General features: G+C 31.5%; 1 protein-coding gene across 1 annotated transcript; it reads right to left on the bottom strand.

Moving 5' to 3' along the window:
- Nucleotides 1-251: 251 nt before the first annotated feature.
- On the bottom strand, nucleotides 252-21306 carry LOC132752933 (uncharacterized; the record flags this gene model as incomplete). The annotated part of the gene is made up of 18 exons (XM_060743345.1): nucleotides 21151-21306; nucleotides 18182-18592; nucleotides 17506-17607; nucleotides 14622-14722; nucleotides 13299-13440; nucleotides 12722-12763; nucleotides 11502-11573; nucleotides 10605-10706; nucleotides 9189-9422; nucleotides 8552-8699; nucleotides 7705-7817; nucleotides 5981-6144; nucleotides 4793-4969; nucleotides 4249-4408; nucleotides 3847-4058; nucleotides 2912-3134; nucleotides 1809-2012; nucleotides 252-482 (listed from the first exon to the last, which is right to left on the bottom strand). Coding segments are annotated over exons 1-18 (2869 nt in total), but the record flags the coding sequence as incomplete, so codon positions are not given.
- Nucleotides 21307-22482: the final 1176 nt, after the last annotated feature.

The raw sequence follows: 22482 nt of genomic DNA, 5'->3' as shown, positions 1-22482 counted from the left end.
GTAAACAATTACCATCGAGTTAAATATTCCAGTCTATACTGGCAGACGGTGTAAGATCCTCGTAGTCTTAAATTCCCCTGATCTCTTATAAATCATAAAATTTTCCTGACCTAGTTCTTTTAAATCATCAACATTTCCCTGACCTCATTCTTTAAAGTCAAGCATTTTTTTCCTAATCTCATATTTTTAATTTAAAAACATTTTAATGATATGATTTATATAAATTATACTATATGTATTAAAGGTATTACCGTAATAGTTAGTATACTGCTCATCAATTTTGTTAGAAAATTCCTCGCTCAGCGCTACGTAGACGGCTTTAAAACGTTGCCTTATACTATAAATAGGCTCTTCATCGGAAGAAAATCTATTCAGTACTAAAGAAACATTATCCGAATTCGAGTAAATCACTTTTGGAGGTTTTGCCAGATTACAAAAGACTTTGCCTTCCATATACCTATCAATGAATATCAATTTTGTATCTGAAATAAAAAAAAAATATTTCACAGCATTTACGTGCTGCATGTTTGTGCATTTCTTATACGGTTTTACAGTTCCGAACTATATAGTAAACCTTAAAAAACTAAGGGTGTATATATTAGAAGAGAAATGCTTAAGGGCCACCCATTTAACTATCTACAATTCAACACAATAAAGTTTATTGCATTTACTTTAATATATGTAAATACTTTAACTACTTTTACTAACTCCTGCCTTATACCTACATAATGCAGCTTTGATTTTTTAAAGTTTTGTTTCGATATTTTTACTGTTTGATTTTAAAGCCAACCAGCATTGTTCAAATAAGCCTGTTACAGGGTAAGAAAATGTGCAGCCTGACCGGGACTCAAACCGAAACCCTCAGAATGCCGTACCGCGCCTCACAGACTGAGAAATTCGGACGCTAACATAATATCTCCACTTATAAATAAACAGTTCTGAAACGTGAAGGCCATATGGCGAATTTCCAGCTTTACTGACAGGGGAAGCTCGTGTATTTGACAAGACACGACCGGGCACCTGAGCAAACACCTACGTTCCTATGGCTAGCTGAATAGCTCCCTCTAAACAGATATGAAAAAATCTGAATGTCCATAGTAGAATTTAAACCCTCAGCGGCAAAGGAAGCGGTTTGATGCCAATGTTAATTAACAACTCGTCCTTGGACACCCTGTAAATTTGGAAATTAATTCATTTCCGATATATTGCTAAAGGCAGCAAGTACCAAAACTATCAAATGTGTTAAAATAACAGCACTGAAATCGGATGCATTGAGAGGGCTGTAAAGGCAACCTAGGTAAAATATGTATTTCTTCCTTCTAAATTTTTCATCAAGAATTGCATTAAAGTCCCAAAATAAATACATAAAGCAGTCCAGCGTACACTTTCACCTTAAAAAGTATGATTGATGGATTTCTAACTTGGCCCATTTGTTGTTGACTGGAACATTTATTATTCACGCTTACTATCGCATCAAAATATGTGAACGTGAAAGAACCCGTCAATTGAACTGAACTGCTCAGACTTGTTTTAACCGTATGTTTTCCCGCCATTTAAATATTTTACTCCCAACCGTTACTCTTCTCATACAAAGTGTTTGAAGATAACTCGATGATTCCCTCTTCATCATACTTTGTTCAAATACGTTTATATATTTTCGTTCAAAACCTTATATATTCTTTACATAGGCAAAAAAACGCCGGGAACTTTACAAAGCTATTTGAATAAATAAAATAAAATTATCTTATTCCTATTCATTGTTCTGTAAATTTTATTTTTCAAAATAAATGCATACTTGAGAAACTTACTGTCGGAACAAGGTATATAAAAGTCTAAAAACTGTAATGAGAAACTGTGTTTCTTTATGTGCAGAGTCCATTTCTCAGATGATCCTTTGTATTGAATATTCAGGATAGAAAAAGATGTCAAATACATTGACTGCAACTGGCATTGTTCTGTCCTAACTGAACCACTTCTAATATTGCTTTCGGAAGATAAGCACGTTGGTGTTGCTGTAATGTAATGAAAAATAAAAGGAACTTGTAAATACTACGAAAGAGCTTCATGTAGAAAAGAACTATGTTAAAACTTAGAAGACATAATATAATGAAACTAATAAGTCTTAGGGTAAATAAAAAATCTTGAAACAAAGTGATCCCATGTACATTCTATAATAACACTTCCATACGTGCAAAAAAACAAATATATCACCGTTTAAAACATCGTTATTATTTTCTATGTAGAACAGTAAAATAAACATAATAATCTACAAATCCCAGAATTACTGACGGCAACTGGTTCTAGCTATGCGATCTGTGTAGACAATAAGGCACATTTGTGCCGCCTGATGATGATCTCCACTGTCTACCATTCAGCCAATACTTATAAAATTTTCGCTTAAATTCATGAATGGTTATGTCCAATTAGGCCTAAGATGTTAAGATTGCAAAGAGTTAGACTAAACGTAAGAATATCATATGGGTATCCTGTAAAATGCAAAATTATTTGTTTGAAATAAAAGAGCGCTTATTACATTGCAGGTGTGTGATAGATATTTTTAACATAGAATGCAGAATTCAGATGAAATAATAACTTGACAGAGACAATCAGTGGAGACAACTAGAATTATGCTGTCATAATATTATAAACTTTAACAAACTACTAATATATAATAATATGTAAATCATTTGAATATATAAATTGATTATGAATTGCTTTATATACACCTCATTATTTCATTTAAATTATATTTTGATTTGATAAGACTCCTAACTAAAACCTCAAATAATCAACAGATGGAAATCAGGGTTTTCAAAATGCGTCAAATATAGTTACCGATGCCAATCTGACACCTTACCTGAACACAGAAATTCAATTATTTAAAATAGCTAGATTTTTCAATTTTGCAGACCTTGTTTGGAGACAAAAGCTCTGAATCCATAGCCCCTTGTTACTATTTTAGAAAATATTCGACACGAGGTGAATGTCAACAATATTACACTGTGTTTCGTTTCAAAGACCGGTATGCGGTTGTTGTACAAATTGTCAATCTCCGCAAAAGTTGTTCTTCTCAAATCTTCTCCATCATAGAGCTGTATTTTGTCTTTACAAGCATTGGGGTTACTATTGATGTTCTATTGATGAAGAAAATAATGAATTGTTTAGAATGGTGCTGGCATTAAGAAATTTCGATACAGAATGACACTTAAGTGATACTAAAATACCAGCAATATTATAATTAATCAATGCCAAAGCAATTCTGTTTGAGAAGTGCAAATTATCAAAGTGACAAAGACAATTATTATATCACCCACGTGATTTTGTAATCAATTTTAATTAAATTAACTCACATATCCATGATAAAACAGATAAACACTGTCTGCTTCCAATGAAAAAAAAAAACTCAGACTCCTGGGATTACAAAATCTATGTCACTAATGGCATAGCCGTGCCGAACTAAATTGAATATTCATATAGATGATATAATGATAACATTGTTGAACGCCATCAAAGTCAACTATCTTAATTTCTAAATGATTAATTTCGATTCTATTATCTCATATTTACGTGCAAACATAGAAAAACAATACTAGTATCCGTCATTACAGCTTAGAAATCACTATAAGTTAAACGTGAGTTCATTTATCTATAGAACATTTCAAGAATCATTTTTCACTAAGGAGACATTTAACATGTAAACCTTTACATTTGATAATGACAAAATAATTATTTTTTGACAATAGCTCTTTAGATAGGGTCAATGCATGTTCTTGAGCGTAAATATGTTTTTTTTGCATTTGTGCGTGCGTTGGTGCGTTTGACTATGAGTTATCATAAAAAGTGTACCTCATAAACATTGAATGAAATTTGCGTGAATGCTACTTTTACAAATCCGTCGCCTTCAAAGTTTATTATCCAGGAGTACACTGAGCCTGGCTGATATGACACTGGGTAGTTAACACTTGTTAGCACCATCTCCTGATACACCCATTCAATCAAAGATACAGTTGTATAATCATACGTATATGTATTTAACAATGATGGAAAGTTTGCCGCATCTGAAATTAATAGTAAAACAAATAAGATTTCTAAAGAAAAAACTTCTTCCACTACTACTATTTATAATGAATAATACTAATAATAATAATAAGAATAATAATAATAATAAACGACGTCGTTTAATGACTTTTAAAACATATTAACTTTACAAAAACATAATTCACATTGCAGTTTTTTATTATTTCTTACCATTTTGCCGACAACCAATAAGTTCAAATCTCAAGCATTTGAACCCCTCTGTCAACGGCTGAATGATGTTAATTTTTACAAAGCGTGTAAAGAGAGGTTCTTCAAAAAGTATCTTTTGAGGAACAACCGTCGGATGAAATGTTTCAAATTGAAACATGTCCTACAATTTAAAACAAAAATATTAATAACAAAGCATTAATGAGCAAAAAAAATATTTCAATTGAATTATGTCAGGTGATATTTAACAACAGATAAGTGGGTAGTTTATATTTGAAATAGAAAAAAATACCGTTAGCTATCTATTTATATTTACAGCGCTTATACTGGTATTACCCACGGATTTTACGCCACATTTTCGCAGATAATTATTAAACAACGCTAACAGATCAAATTGTGAGCAACAGTATTCAACCAACAGACAAACTTTTACCACAGGATAATGAATTTAACCGCTGGTTTACAATTCACCATTTTTATAACAACCCGGTCCTGATAAATACTGCAAATTATAAGGTCCATTAGATAAACAATTTTTCATAACTACACTAGTTTTGTCTGCTATCCAGGTTGTGTTCTCGGGTGACCGGTGAAAAACACTAAAGGTTCTTGCACCCATCGGTAAATAACGTTTACTAAAGATCATCTTATTCACAGATGTTGTTAGTGCTTCCCAGTTCCAAATCACAATACCTTCTACTGTTGTATCTTTGAGCAAATCAATCTGCATTTAAGAAGGTAAGAAAGTTATTCTGGCTAAAGGTCAAGTCAAAAAAAGGTACAAAACAGCAATATGAATAAAGTGTACCATGCATTCTAACCAGAAACAATCACGCAATAATTGTAAACACTGATTTAATAATCTGTGTTCACATCTAAAAGGTTACGAGTCACGAAAGACTTAAAATCAGAGAATTTTGATATAAATAATTCACTATAATATTTCTTTTATTACCTTTGATTTTGTTTATTTGATTAACGTTAATGTCAGAGCAAACACAAATCAGTGAATAGATCGACTTCCTAATGGCTTACATTTAGGAATACCGGTTTCAACATGTTAGATAACGAAGAGAAAAACAAATAAAGAGGACCGAAGCTATTGTTTCGAACATAACCAAAGATTAGCAGAAACATGACTGACACAATTTGCATTTGTTTACATTATTGGTGGCTATTGCATTCATCTAACAATATTAGATCCCTGTTATAAAGTCAACCAACTAGAGTAGACTCTTAAATTCCCTGTTATAAAGTCAAACAACTAGAGTAGACTCTTAAATTCCCTGTTATAAAGTCAACCAACTAGAGTAGACTCTTAAATTCCCTGTTATAAAGTCAACCAACTAGAGTAGACTCTTAAATTCCCTGTTATAAAGTCAACCAACTAGAGTAGACTCTTAAATTCCCTGTCATAAAGTCAAACAACTAGAGTAGACTCTTAAAATTCCTGTTATAAAGTCAAACAACTAGAGTAGACTCTTAAATTCCCTGTTATAAAGTCAAACAACTAGAGTAGACTCTTAAATTCCCTGTTATAAAGTCAAACAACTAGAGTAGACTCTTAAATGTTGATAGAGCGATTTATCAAGTAATCAGCGAGATAGATATTTTTTCCAGTACTCTGTTGGTGTTCACAAGAGGAAATCAAATACGATTATATACTGCAACAAAACAAAATTGTCATTTTCTTATATATATACATAAACACAAATTAAAAGCAAAACGATGTTACCATTATATAGGGATTTTCATCATTTATGTCAGAGCACCATCCAGATTGAAATGGTCTAGCTGCTTCAGGTGGAAATTGAATTAACCAAGATGATGCCGATATCTGCGCGTCCGTTATACCCATGTCCTGCATTCCAAGATCATTATTACATATGTCTTGCTGAGCTAAAATGTTGCGAGCAAAAGCAAATAAACTCACTTTAAACAGTAACTTTTGACACAGAAATTAATCCATTTTAATGTTCAAACTCTAAAATTTATATGAGTTGGGAAACCAAAATTAAAACGTTTCAAGGTAAGGTGATTCAATTGAAATGCGTAACCATGTTCTTGTCTTAGGTAAAACATTCACCGGACAAATTTTAATTTAAACAAAGTCAGTGTGTTATTTACGACCGGTACATTTGTTTCTTTATTGATATAGAATCATTTAAATTGTGGCTGATATTTCCCATCTTTTCCCTTAATTCCAAAGTAATGATATATAATTAGAAAATATATTAAAATTAAAATTGCATCACAATATTTAAGAAATTGTAAGGCAAACAAAATCTCATTTCTTATCTTTTAAAGCGTAAGGTATATGATAAAATTTGTGTTAGTTATATTAGAAATTAACTTTATCAAGTAAATTAATATTTAAGTATCGTAATCAGAGTCAGTGACACCGAGTCTGCAACTTTCATCTTTTTAATTTTGGAATCTCCTCTTCCACATATAGCATGACTTTTAAAACTGTTGTAAAAGTTCACAGTATATCACCCGAATGTCATTATATAAATATTACTTTTTCTTTCAATTTTTGTTTGTTTTATTGGATCATTGATTCATTGAAACGTTAAGTGTTGAAGATAAATGTTGCTTAAATTCGGGCAAACCCAAGAGAGCAATCTCTCACGTTCCCTAGCTTAAGCATAAGCATAATTTAGTCTTCAACAGAATTACGTATTATTATCAATGAGGCGAAAGACACAGATATTACAACAACGGTGAGGTGTAGTAAGGTGTCATACAGCATTAAACTTAAAAAATTTGGACAAGGGAAGATCATTTTATATCAATAAAAACAAAACAGAAATATGAAAAATGCAGGTTCGACTTTGGCCACCTCTGTTCAAGAGAAAGCTGCCCATCTCTCACGTCCCATAGCACCGACTAAATATGAATTCTATAATCCCAGTGCACCAGAAGAATATCATAACAAAAAAGAGATGATGCATCATTATCTATCATGAACAAACTCAATTAAACCGTATCAATAATTTAAACATTTATGATACTGCTTTCCTTCCGTGCTCCAGAGATATTTCCCTTTTTGAGAAATGGCTTACCACTGTATCTTGACCGATTAATGACATTTAACTAAGAGTTTTACCATATGAAATACTTCCTATGATCTTATGATATATAAAACACGCATTTTGACGTTACATATCTTTTTAAAAACATTTTTTACGTTATTTGCTCTGGTACTTCTACTATATGAAATATGGTCCCGTTTCATATACCATTGGCCTTGATAAATTGTAAATACTTCTTACTTATTTTCGTCTCTTTTCTAAGTTGGCAAATTGATCAAGTTATTTATTATCTAAGACATGTGTTTCACAAGAATCATACCATACATGCAACTAAACGACATAAAATAGATTGTGGAATTTACATTATTTAACACAGCTGAAATCAAAATTATGTAACAAGGATGTAAAAATGAGTTTTTCTTACTCGTTAAGGAATCTTTAGAAATTAAAACTTGAATGCCGGAAGTACTGTTGATCAAATCTTCGAAACCATCATTATCTGTTGTTATCAATAGGATAAACCTTCCGAACATGTGTCTGTATAAACATAAAAATGAGATATATTTCAAAAAAGAATATTGCCAAAATGCTTGTATGAAATAAATATGGTAATTAAATGCCTTAAAGCGAGTGGCGCGTGTATAAAATTATTGCTAAACGAATAAAACCCTTCTTATGATAGCAAAATATTTTTTTCCGGAACATTTTATTCTGTTTATGTACATTAGTCATGTGTATTGAATAATAGAGAGATTCTATGTTACAACTTAGAATATATTAACATATAATATATATATTATATTAACATATAATAATGGAACCAATATAATTTTACTGTTGATAAATTTTATAAGAATATTTCATAGAATATAGATTTATACTCTTTAACGTAATTACAATGACCATATTAACGGCTAGGGTCAGGTGCCCGTTTGTGTCTGAGGCAATGCACGGAAGGGCGCCTGACGTCTTCCTCGACCAGTAAAGCTGGAACGTCGCCATATGACCTTATTATCCGATATAAAAACAGTTAAACAATTTGTGTATCAATTGTTACATGCAAAACTGATACGAATATATTACTGTGAATCCTTACAAGTTGTTTACTTTCTTATCATGTCTAGAATTGCGTATTAGCTTATATGATAGTAATATATTTCCGAGATTTAACTAGACACCCTTGCCTGCAACAGTTTAAAAACACAGACTGTCAGTCATTTATGAACTTGCGAGAGCGGAACAATAGAACAATTTTGATATCGGTCACTTACTTTTGAAAGTAAGCTACTACAGTTCTGTCTGTGTCGATATCAAGTGAATATGGAACCTCAATTGATCCTGTTCTAAACATTGCATATCTGTCATTGCCTATCAATATCTTTGTAAATGACTCCCTTCCGTTTCCACCAATCGTGTAAACTTAAATATCAAAATTAACATAGTTCAGGTTTTCGTAAAAGTCTTGAAAAGCCTTAATATTACATAAGTATTTCATTCAAAGATCATTTACAAGAAACTGTTTTGGAAGAGCTTAGAATTTTCTGTTCAAGCTGATGAAATCGAGACAGACCAGTTTGCATGTCGTTGTAATCAGTTGTGTTGGGTTAGTCATATTGGACGAATTGTCGATTTTTAGAAAAAAGAATAATATATCGAAAAAAAAATTGTTTGCCGACATTGGTAGAAAAGTACAATCATGCAATTTAACATTAACGCTGTTACTGATTTCATTTTATCTACATATTTGCAATGCGATACTAGAGCATATTAAAAGTTAATAAAAGAAAAACAAAAATTTCTCATACACAATTTTTGTTTCATTTTTGTTTTGAAAATATCAAGGTCCGTACAGTAAGTTGAAGTTACTAACGTTTGAATAGTTTATTTTACGAAAGCAACTAATTTTACCTTCCCCAGTGCAACACTTTAACTTTGCAGGTGCAATGAAACAAATGATGCAATGATCAGCTATGTTTCCATGGTATCTACAGAAGTTCTCAGCAGCAAACACATTTCCATCAACGGGAAATTTGAAGTTTTCTACGATTTTCGGGTGGGAATCCCACCGTGAACAGGTTTCTCCATGTATTGCCCATTGTAGAGTACCGTTGTAACTCACCAGCGATGTTTGTTCCAAATGATCTAATTAAAGTAAAATGTTAATCCATTGTAAGTAGAGGACACAATCAAAGATAATGAAACCGATATTAAAGGAGACTACGATATAAATATAAAAATGCAAGACATTTCCACAAATCTATCTGAACTATTATCTCGCCAGCCAGATAACATTTATGTTTTAATATGTTGATTAAGATAGATAAAACAGATAGAACAATAACACTTAAGTTGTTTGTAAATTATTAAAAATAAAACTTTTTTTTGAAATTCTTATCCTGCATACTGATTGATGTTTGTAGACAATTTCCATATGCACATCACCCCTCCCCCCTCCACCCCCCCCCCCGAAAAAAGTCGTTCACACGCAGAAATGACTTTTAATCTAAAAAAAAAAAAAAAACAATTCAAGTGATTTTACCACATAATCACTTTAAGGAAATACATCAGTCCAAACATATTCCATTTTCCGTATTTTCACTGTAAAAAAGTTATTTTTCACTGCAGTGAAACAGATTTTCAGAATTTTCACTAGTGCCTTGTAGGACTTCTTTTTTCTAAACTTAAGAGAATACTTTAAATTTTAAAGAGAAGTTGTTCCAATCTTAATGTAAAAAGTATATACTACACATATTTTTTGTGTGTATAATATCAGGATGTGTTTTCATCTGTTGGTATAAATATAATCCTGTTTAACTCTTGGCTACAACAGCTTGTGCTATATTTATTTTCAGAACACCTGGTTTGGTTACAACATGTTCAGTGTAGGTTTTCTCACAACATGTAAATTGTTGATATTACAAATATTTAATCATATTATAGATATATTATGTTTGATGACATAGCTTAAAACATTGCTATTATCTACAGAACAAATCTTTGTTAATTTCTCGGACTGAAACATCCCACATTTAACTAGAGATCAGTCTGTATCATTGTTCATTATAATAATGAACGAAATTTTGTACTTATCATCGATTTGGGTTGAATTATTAACATGTCAAAATACTTCATAAATAAAAGTATATATCTAACTCATGGCTACAACAACTCGTGAAATATTTATTTTCATATTACCCGATGATGATGTATCCCATATTTATAAGAGAAAAAAACATAAATGATCTCTCTGTTAGTACGTATCTAAAAAATTCTTATTCACAAGATATGTACAACTAGTACTTCAATTTAAATTTATTTACTTACAATTTGGGAACCTGAGTCCTTGAACAAAGAACATTCCACCCATATCCAGCAAAAGCCAATGACTCATCTGTTTATATTTTATTTCCTGATTTGGTAGGGTATCTAAAGTTAAACAACATGACAAGAAATTTGCATATTCAATTTTAGTGTTTTTTATAGAAAGTGTAAGCATGAATATATATTTAATGAATAGATTAAGAGCATTATAGGTGTCAAACACCAAAAGGGCGGTGTTGAATTAGCAGTGATTTATAACAACAGAAACGTACCAATTGGTATTGCAGCTTCCTTTAAAATCTCAAATAATTATAAGTTTACTAATGACAAAAAGAACAAAATAATCAGGTTGTTTTTTATATCAAGTTTTTGGTATATCAATTCATAACTGGTGAACAAGAAAAAACATAGCTGAGCGCATAATAACCGACAATTTCCGATAATTGCAGGTCATTTCCATTAGCAACCATCAGTATTGAATTCGAAATAATATGATAATAATGATTCAGATAACGAGTTAGATAATTATTCAAATGTGTTTATAATTTTTATATAAACCATTAGTGTGATTCCTGATAAGGCTTTAAGTTTAGATATTGATTGATCATAAGAGCAAAAAGAGTACGAATAAATGATTTCCAGAACAAGTAAGGTGATACAATTATGCAATAAGATATTATCTTAGAGTTATATCTAATTTACACTATTCAGGGTAAGTATATACTAGGTAGGTAGGGAAAGAAGACAAGCACGTGTGCTTTATAAACAGGGTAACAGGGTGGTAACTCAAACATGCCAATTAAGGTAATATACACGTACAATAAAAATTTCTATATGATGGTATAACTAAATAAATATTAAGTTTTCAGGGTTTGTTTTGATTTAAAAAATCAACATTACCATACTGCATCAGGCTCTGAGCGAAGTCATTTTGGCTCCCATAAGAAAGACCGACATTTGTCATTGAAAACCCTATATATATATTGAAAAATGAAAAAAAAATTCTTTTAGTAACAGACTTGAAAGTTTTTTTCAATATTTGATGTTAAAATGTTAAGACTTTTGAATAAATGTCGAGAAACGAAACGAGAATTGGAGAAGAAGTCATTAACAGTCACATGAATATTGTTTATAAATACATTATATCGATATATTCATATTTCACAAAATTTAATGTTATAGCAAAGCAACCAAAATTGCATCATATTAAAATATGTTTTAGACCAACAAATTGAATTTAGATGTGTTTGAACTAGTCTCATCAGGGACAAAAATGCAGGAAAATTTACAAAATATGCTTAGATTTGCCTCAAGAAAGCGTCAGTTAAACACTCGATTAAATTTCTGAAAACAATAAAGATTCTTATATTCTTATAAAACATATGTTAACATTTTGTCCTTGATAAAATTGAATATAAAAGTAACCCATTGTGCGATGTAGTAAGTATGTTTAATGTACTTTATAATATGATGATTATCAGTAGTTTATTACCGATATAACACCAGAAGTTTATTACTGATAAACTATCAGGAGTATATTACCGATAAAAAATCAGGAGTTTTTACTGATAAAACATCAGGAGTTTATTGTTGATAAAACATCGGTAGTTTTTTACTAATTAAACATCAGGAATTTATTACTTATAAAATATCAAGAGTTTATAACTTATTGACCATTAGAAGTTTATTACTGACAAAAACATCAGAAGTTTATTACTTATCAATCATCAGGAGTTTATTACTGATAAAAAAATCAGGAGGTTGATAAAATATCAGGAGTTAATTACTTATAAAATATCCGGAGTTTACTACTGATAAAACATCAGGTGTTTATTATCGATAAAACATCAGTAATTTTTTACCGATAAAAAATCAGGAGTTTTTTACCGATAAAACATCAGAGGTTTATTACTGATAAAAAATCAGGAGTTTATTACCGATAAAATATCAAGGGTAATAATTTTTTAAACATCAAGCGTTAATAACTTACAAAACATCAGGAGTTTATTACTGACAAAATATCAGGAGTTTATTACCGATAAAACATCAAGAGTCTATTTATAATAAAACATCAGGAATTCATTGCTGACAAAAAAAGTTTGATCTATGTTCATGCTTACCTTTAAACATTAAGTTCTGGTAATGCAGATACAAATCGCTTCCTGTATAAGTTAAACAAAGTCACTTTTAGAAAACCTATATCTTTGAAACTAATTTTGAGGAAATAACTTTTCTAATCATAAAATATCTTTGGATACTAGTATTTTTTGAGAATATCTTCAAACTTTGATGGTAAATGTCCCCGTTGTGCCATCAGCAACATAAATGCAATCTGTATTGCGACAAAGTCCTTAAATTGGTTTCAAACCTTTTGTCTAATAATAAATACGAAACAATACATGGCTTCGGGATATTAATATGGATGCACAAGTAGACGTCTATGTTATTTTCAAAGCTAACAAACAGTTTACACGGTAATTATTCGAACTTAAAATAACCCTTGCTCCATGTATAAACTAGTACGTTAAATATAGTCTATGTATGTATTTGTATTTTTTATTTTACCTTTATCATATACCTGTACATCATTTACATTATAACTTATTAAACATATACTCCGGTCAACACATTAATTCTACATCAAAGTGATGATATTCAGCTTTGGGGGACAAATAAATTCCAATATTGGCGACTTACTTTTGGTCCAGTACACTGGTTTGTAATAGCAGATTTGAAAAACTTCTTCAAATTCTTGCAAAACTCCTTGACTTTGACCAATGAACAACGTTTCGTTTACCACTTCCATTCCATTCAAGTTTATACAGGTTTTATTTTCAACCTAAGCACATTGTAAAATAGCAATTAATGTTTTATTACAAAACAAAGTTTTTAACCAGAGCTAAGCTTATTACTAAATAAATAACATGCACACAATTAATATAATCTTAACTGTTTAACAGGAATGATCACTTATTAGATATTGTTCATAATGCAAAAATTCTGACATCAGTGAGATTCTTTAAAGATTGATATGCTTCAAATTTGATTTTTTGATACTAGATCTATACACATAACAGTATGATCTCCTTGTCAGATGTTAAATAAATATATTTGAGTACACACAGGTAATGAATGTTATGTTTTAAACTCTTCACACTATAAGTAAACACGTTTTGAATACATAGTCTCATTAAAAACGTCGCAGTTAAGAAGGGACAAAATCAACTTGATCATTAAAGAATGAGTGCATCTTCCAAAACATTCTAATTCAAATAAGACATATCCAGTAAGAATGTCCTATATATCAACTCATTTCTGCAATAAAAGCATTTTACCTAAATTTAGGCATACTATTTCGGACAAAGGAAATTTAATTTTCTACTTATTCATCACACCGAAACTTAGAAAATTACTTTTCCCTACTATGAAAGAAGGCAAAATCTATGAACGGGGAAGTAAAATAAAAATGTGTTCGTTCATTTCATTATTTTACATTTTTCCGTTGTTTTTTTTTTAAATAATTCCGGTACATGTATTTTGTATACCGCTTCCGTTTACTTGTCCCCAGTGCACTTCATCTTGGATGATATCAATAATACGGGGAAGTCAAAGAACTTTGGCTTGCCCGGCTATGGCTTGCACGTGTATATTTAAAAGAAAATCAAATAAAAACAATTTAAAATATATAAAATTCGATACCTATCAATGAAGTTTTCAGTGACAATTCTAGTCGGGCCCCGTCCAGCGAATACGTTAAAATGGTAGGGGGCGAAGCGAAACACGCTAATAAGTGGGGGAGCTGGCGAAAGTTAATTATAAGAACTTAGACCCGCGAGGGCGCGAAGCGAGATTTAAGAAAAAGAACAGCAGGGGTGCGGAGTAAAGTTTTATTTATTAAACGTTTCGCTTGGCAGGGTCGCGGGGTCAAAACACGAATGGCACAAATCAGCCACAATTGAGCAGCCTTAACAGGTATTGGAGTTGGTTGTATACGAAAGAATAAAAACATGCATACGATACCTTTATAAGAAGAAACGCATCATCTATAAATACGGTGTTATTTGTTTCGGTTTGTATTTCGGTGTTGTTTTCATGTACACACAGATCAATCTCAATTATGCCTACAAAATATCATTAAATACTTGGTCTAATTATTAATAAAATAAACTAGAATAAAATAATGTATAAAGTTAATATATTATAAATGGCTATCTTCAGACATTGATTTGCAAACTGTGAAATTTACTTATATATTCATTATTTTTGTATGAATGTGCGGCGAAGACTATTTTTTAGTACCGTATTTGATGGGCTTTTTGTCTGTTAGACATCATGTTATCAACAATATAATATGACTTTAATACTCTTTGCTGGTATATTGTAACTGCATGTACAATATACAAATTGTATATATTTAAATTTTTATTTAAAGCACAATTTTATTTTACTTGAACAATTAATGATAATTATTTGATAGCAATTGTTGATAATTAAAATCTTTGGGTGACTTATATACAGATTTTGCAATTTAGTGCATAACACCCGTGACATTCAAGCCGGATATTCTGTTACTTTATTTTGAAGAATACTTTATATAAATTCAGTTATTACCTTTGTATTAGATTTTGCCTGGCATTTCTGCCAACTTATTACATTAGACTTTCTGAATAGGATTAAGTACTTATTTAATTGCCCAAGAGTTTTTAAGGTTATAACCTATTAATGCTACATAGCAGGATATTTGGATGAGTTTAAAAATAACATGTTGTAATAACTTATTCACCTATTAGTTTGTTGTTATTTTTTAAAAGAAAATAATATTTTGGAATTGCAGAAGGATACTTTAAACTAAAACAATTTGAAAGTTGTTTTATCATGAATAACTTAATATGATATCTGAGGTAGATTTTACACAGAAACTTTGAACATTTGTACAAATGTATTTTTTTTTAAAAAATCTACTTTTTTAAAAATTAATATTAGTTACAGCAATACAACCTTACTAAAAAGCAGTTAAAATGGTTTAAAAAAATACAATGGGGTTTTATTTAATTTAAATAGTGGTTTAAAGTGAAGTTATAAACAATTACATAATGTTTTAAAATGTATTATTATGCATTTAAAAATAAAAATATTATAATATACTTCGGAAAAACATTAAGCAATATTTAGTTTCTCAAACAATGCAAAGACTTATTAATAAACAGTTTCTCTTAAACATATCCTTAGTATTTTATTATGCATACTATAAAAGAGCAAAAAAAACAGTATTAATCTTTATTCATACAATTTATTTCTCAAAAAAGGCATACTAGTTGGTAAACCATAGTTCGCAATCGTGCACTTTTTTTTTCCATCTAAAAAAATATAAAGAACAAAAGATAAAAGGTTCTTTCGTTTTCATGTCCCCTTTGGGGAAAAATGATAAAAATTTAAAAATTAAAAAAAATATTAAAAGGAATTAATGTTTTGAAAATATGCAAATTCATTTGGGAATTAGAATACTGAGGGGCATATAATAGCTAAAAAAATATCCAATAAAACGAATTAAAAACAAATCCAAAAAAACCATTTTTTAAAAATTTTATTTTTTTTTGTTTTTTATTGCCAAAACATTTTTTAAAATTTAAAAGGGGAAAATAAATTCGTCTCATAACGATTAAGAAATGGCAATTGCAAACTTTTGCGGCCCTTTTCCGTCAATCTTCGAATTATGAATAAAAGCCAATATGTTCCGACCAAAGAAAGGTGCTCCATTAAGGTCCAATTAAAGACCTAAAACTGTAAAATGTGGAATTCTTACCAAGATAGACTAGGACACAGTAAAATGGAAAAATTATGCTAATTATGCTAATAAGAGATATACTGGTTGGGGACCACCAAAACCGGACAACCACCAAACCCGACAGTCCTAAAAACGCTTTGAATTCTTTTCCTTTGTTCCTTGGTTGGCGATCTATCAGTCACTTTTTGAACAACAATAAATGCATGTTTCTTTTTTAATTAAGTAATCAAATTTATTTCTACGGTAATATTTTAATGTCTATTTCAAGAATCTTGATGTTGAAAATTTCGGCGTTAAGAGTGCAATACCTGACCTCATATACAAGCTATTCATAATTATTTGCAGAGTAAACAATAGAATATCAAAACTTCAGCATTTGTTGCTGAAATATTGTAAGTCATGTTAAAAATAAAAAATTAAAACACCCAAGCATTTAAATGAATTAACTGACATCATGTGCATATCTGTCCAGACACATGGTACTGTGAACAAATTAGGTAATTTTGATACCATCCTTGACGAGCCTCAGATATAAGGGTCAATATTATCATTGTCAAATATTCAGGTCTATCGGTTTGAAATTATGAAATCTGTATGGAAAAATGTTCAAAAAGTGTCCGATTGATGGTCCCTAACCAGTACTCAGAATTAAACTAAATATTGATTTTGTCCGACATCATTTAAAACGACGAAACAATTTTTTGTCATGACTACTTTGAAACAATTTTTTGTCATGACTACTTTGAATAAACGGATAAGCGAGGGATCTGAAGCCTTGCACAAGAGAAAGCAACCGAAAAGAATTATTTCCAATGTTCCAATTTTCATGTAAAAAGTAACTCAATCAAGTCCAATTGCACAAAACATGAAGAGTCAAGTTTTACATATGTTGTACACGTAATGCAAGCATACTTCATGAATATTTGTTTTGAAAACAAAGGTCTTGCGTAATATGCATTGATGTAGATTTTTCCAGATGAACCATGATAAAACTAAGTACAATATCTTATTGGAACAAGCACACTGGCTGCCAAGCTTTACTCGGATCGGTTGCCATACATAAAATAAGTACATAAAAATATGATTACCGTATATATAAAGATTCGCTTACGCACTTACTTGCGTTTGGAGTTTTAAGGACTGTGACATTTGGAAGAATCCCACTTTTTGTCCAAGACGTGAGTTTGGGCACTGTTATTGAATGTTTCTTGCTGTAAAAACCTGTCAATAAATAGGACAAATTAAATAGCTTAAATAGTAACACAAGTTTATTTGTATCCAAAACAAGTAGGAAAAGCTCGTTTAATGAAAGTATTGAAGTAGAGAAATGAACGGCGTGTTATTGAAAGGCACATTATGTTTGTGTTTTGAATACTGTTTAAAAAATCGGATTTAGAATATGTAAGATGTCTAACAATTGACAAAATTAGCAATGAACGTATAGTGATAGGCCATAAAGGCAGCAAAATGTAAACAATTTAGTATTTGACTTCCATACAAAATACTAATTCACTTTAATTACTGAACAAAAGAGGCAACAGATTCAACTTTGTGTTAAATGATCAATTTTATGGAAACTGTTTTGGAAACTGAGACAAGATTCCAAAATTAAAAAAAAACATGCACTTGTCAATTAATCCGATATAATTACATTATCGCACAATTAGGTGGTTCTGGACTTTTACATAAGAACAAAATACTTAAAAACAAAATTATTTTATTGATTGCTGGCTGTCAAAATTTTTTAGAAAAGGGTTACTCGAAAAACAAAATGAATATTTTGAAATATCAGTACCTTGTGGGCATGCCCCTGTTGCCACAATAGCGTAATCGCCATCCGGCCAGTCAACGGATTCATTATTCGGACTATTTTCATCTCCATCCTTAACGCAAAAGTTCAATTTGAATGAAAATCTGTTAAAAGGTCCTAGCAAGTTGCTACACGTTTCTGGCCAGCTGTCCTCTGTTATGTCGTAAAACCGTTTTGCCGTTTTATTTGCAATAACACCTTCGTTGCTATTCTCTGAAACTTGTTTGCAACCAGGTTTTGCCATTGGTACCGAGGATACGACTTTGACTGTATTCGGCCAAACGAGATATATGTACCCGGTCCTCCAGCCTTGATTTTTTGATTCAGGACAGCCAGTTGTTGGCATCAACATAGAATAAGGCCCAGGAGGCCAATTGCTATCAGCATGCTTTTCGTCTGATATTAATACAAAGAAGTATCAAACACAAATAGATTTTATATCTAAAATACAAGTTATGCCTCAGAAATGCATGTATTTCTCTTTCTGATAAAAAAACGAACATGTTCTGGATATAATTGTTGCTTTATTGAATTAAGAACATATACTGAAGATAATAGCGTTGAATTTGAAACTATTTGTCACAAAGGAAGCAATATATACACAAAATGTCACACAAAATAACACAAATTGTTATTTTTATTTCCATATAAAATATCAAATGACAATGAATCCCCCGAAACGCAAAAAAAGCAAAAGACACACAAAATAAAAAAAACACTTTCAAACATGATTAAACTTTAAGTTAGCCCCCGTTCACACAGAGCTGCGACTTTATGACGACCATGTCGATCAAGCCACGATCTGAAAAAGTATTGGATCGGGGCCGATCGGCGTCGAAATCGAACAATTTGGCAAATTTTGGTCTTCATTACGACTGTACTACGATGTTCCAACGTCAAACATGCTGCTGACACGCTTCTACTACGATGTTACGCTGACCGATGCCGACCAGCGGCCGCGTTTACTGCGATTATACTACACTGCCGCTACGGCATTTAAGCTCGCACTACGACGCTACGCAGACCTAGAAGACTGTTCGACGATATCGCTACGACAGTGCCGATCATATCACGCTTGAAGTACGCTTCTGGTACGATTTTAGCGATGATATATATATCTTGGGTTTCAAAAATTATTTTTCATTTACTTCCAAACTTCAAACATGAACGGATGTATTAATGCTGACCTGATTCATCTGGCTTTACTTCATCAAGAACAAATATTGGTAGAAATTGAAATTGCGCAGATTGTTAAAGGCGTGTTAACAGGCGGAGGCGAAGAAGGAGGCCAAGAAGATACTGGGTACGGCCATGGCTATCTGCAGATAGGAGGCTCTAGTTTGGACAATATGATACACTGATGAGAGAACTCCGAATGGATGACACCATTTCCTCAGATTATGATTGGTCAAATAGCAGCGCTATAAAAACAAACTGCTACCTGACAGGTCGTGGTATGATCGTCGTAAGGTCATGGTAGGTCTTCGTAGGATCGTCATGAACGTAGAGAGATCGAAGTGGGAACGTAGTAAGAACATAGTGAGAACCTTGTAGAAGCGTACTCGGTATGTTTCCGACTGTACTACGCTTTTACTGCGTTTTTACTACGATCATGAAGAGCTATCCACGATGCTTCCGTGCTGCTTGTACGATTACGGCGTTTCTACCACGTTCTTTTAACGACTTTATCCCGATTCTAGCTGGCCAGGATCCCGCTACGCTTGTTTTGAGCACGCTCAAAATAAACGTGGCGAGAGCGTAGAGTTTTCCGATCACAAAGACCTTACCGCGATCATACTGCGATTATGTAGACTCCACTACGTTTCTCCTACGATTTGCCACGATCGGCCACGTTTTCGGCCACGCTTTGATCGTAGTAGAAGTGGCGTCTATGTGTGAACGGGGGGTTAAGAGTCAAGACAGAAAGAAGTGATGCTTTAAAAATTGATAACTTTCAGCTAACTAAAAAATGAACAAAAATGATTGTTTATTTTCAAATTTGAAATTTGGATAAAACTGTTACCCATATTATCCATTTTAAACATCTTCTTGACCATTTTCTTGCATAGAGAGCCTAATTCAAAATACCCATAATCCCAATTGAGCGACTGATTTCAACGTTTCTCTAAATTTTCTCTGATCTTTACTGTTTGATAGTGTCAAAATTTATATAATTGTATATTGTAGCTTTAATTCCATTAGACTTTGGAAATATAAGGCACCAAATTTATGAATGAACCTAGCATTATTTAGTCAATAAATACCTATAATATTTACATAATTAAAAATAAATACTGATTCGGATCTGAATAATGCTTAAATAATGTCAAAAGAAAAAAGAAAAAGACAATAAGTTGAACCTACATGGGTTTGAAACCACGGCCCTCAGTTTTAATTCAGTTGGCAGTATTTGTCGTTTTAAGTACTCTTTAAAGCGGAGGTAATGCGTACGAATGGTCATACCATGCCGGTCCACGAACCCTTGCAAAGGCGTTGCGGTAGGCAGTATTCAACATTTACTCATGTCAATAATGAAAACATTAGAATCATCTACTGTAACAGATGTTTTCATGTGGCAGTGACCATGAAATCTCCAATGCTTAACTTTCGTGTCATTCCACGAAAGCAGTATGTGGTTCCACAAAATAAAAGAATGAGTGTACCCTAAACAAGAAAACGGCGAAGGGAATAAAATAAAGTAAAACTGATGAAAAGGAATCAGATGTAGCTGGACGGACATCTTAAATGCAAGCAGCACATCCTGAGGAGCATACTATAAGTAGATATCTAATAAGAAATAAATGAAACCGCCCACTAGGAAAAAGATCAACTAGACAAAATAAAATCTCCAAAATAAGCAAGGATCGGAAATGCATCACCTGGTTAAGGGGCGACTTTTACGGCCTCCACACGCTAATGTGTCCGGAATAAAACAGAAACAAGTAAATGTTTACCTGGGAGCATGTCAAACGTGCTTGTATTCATTTGGCCATCTTTCCATGTTATTCGTGTATACTCAAAATCGTTTATAGTTGTAAGCCCTAAAACACTTACTGTGAAAAACAAACAGCAATGAAATTTAAAACAAAAAATAATGACTTCATCTCGCATGAAATGATTTTATGGGATTCAAACAAATAATATTCAATATATTGAAATATTCAAGATATTGCCTATCAAGTAATCAACTTTTATCCGTGCATACGACTTCAAATGGTATTTAAGGCTATCCTGGCGGAAAATGGGGATCTGGATTTTAGTGTGTTGTATGATGGTATTTAGTGAAATAAGTAACTGTGATGAATACATCTATATATAGCTTTTTGTCGAGTACTCTTGTTGAAGTTCCAGGAGAATAATGTTTTGTAAAAATATATTTTAAATTTAAATCAAACGAAAAAATATATAAACATTTTCTCTAAATAGTTTTGACTTATAAGCCTGAAAAGTTAAACAGAACATTTGCAAAACAAAAAATAAGTTTCTGGTAAAATATTCCATTTTAGATTACTAGTATTATCGCGATATTCATACCAAATACATATCATTGTTACTGTATGGCCATAAATAGTTTTATTATATCATCTTACAAGAAAAGCATTGATGCAAAGCATCAAAGGGCGTCCAAGCAAGAACTGCAGAAAGTGAAGATGAACTAGTAGACATATGATGTCAAGATATTCTTACAAACTTTTCAATGGTTAATTGGTTTTTACCAGAATGAACGGACGGAAGACATTGTTCATTATGAACTTTGATTGGCATGCTAGCGATTAGAATATTACTTGTTATTTCTTTATGATCGTGGTTATTAATAGCAGCGGATAGACATGTATACAATCATTATAATCCATATGTGTAACGCATGATCAACACCACACTTGTGGAATTGTCCCTTATTATGTAATCGCTATTAGCGAAGACCCCCTCTTAAGGTATCTGTTCACACTTAGTAAAAATATGACACTGGTTATATTACCATGTCATGTTGAGCATTATTGTTTATTATACAATAATTGTAATATCTATTTTAATAACAAAGAATCTCTTTTTTCTCTTTTTTTTGTGTTTTATGTGCTATTTTAATACTAAGTTTTTTACATTTACTACTCTTTTTTTATTAAAATTGTAAAATAAATTTTAAGAATTCAACTGTCATATTGACCGACGATTTTAAGTCAAAACTTAACTTAATATATGATATTGTTTATTCTTAAACCATGTACATGTACATTTGTATTTTTCTTTATCATTTTTAAATTATCAGTCAATTAAATAATTGATAA

Source organism: Ruditapes philippinarum, unplaced genomic scaffold, assembly GCF_026571515.1.
Source record: "Ruditapes philippinarum isolate M1 unplaced genomic scaffold, ASM2657151v2 ctg1270_1_1_1_1, whole genome shotgun sequence".
Classification (NCBI taxonomy): Eukaryota; Metazoa; Mollusca; class Bivalvia; order Venerida; family Veneridae; genus Ruditapes; species Ruditapes philippinarum.
The sequence above is the reverse complement of the archived record's forward strand: the minus strand, read 5'-3'. Positions and strand labels throughout refer to the sequence as shown.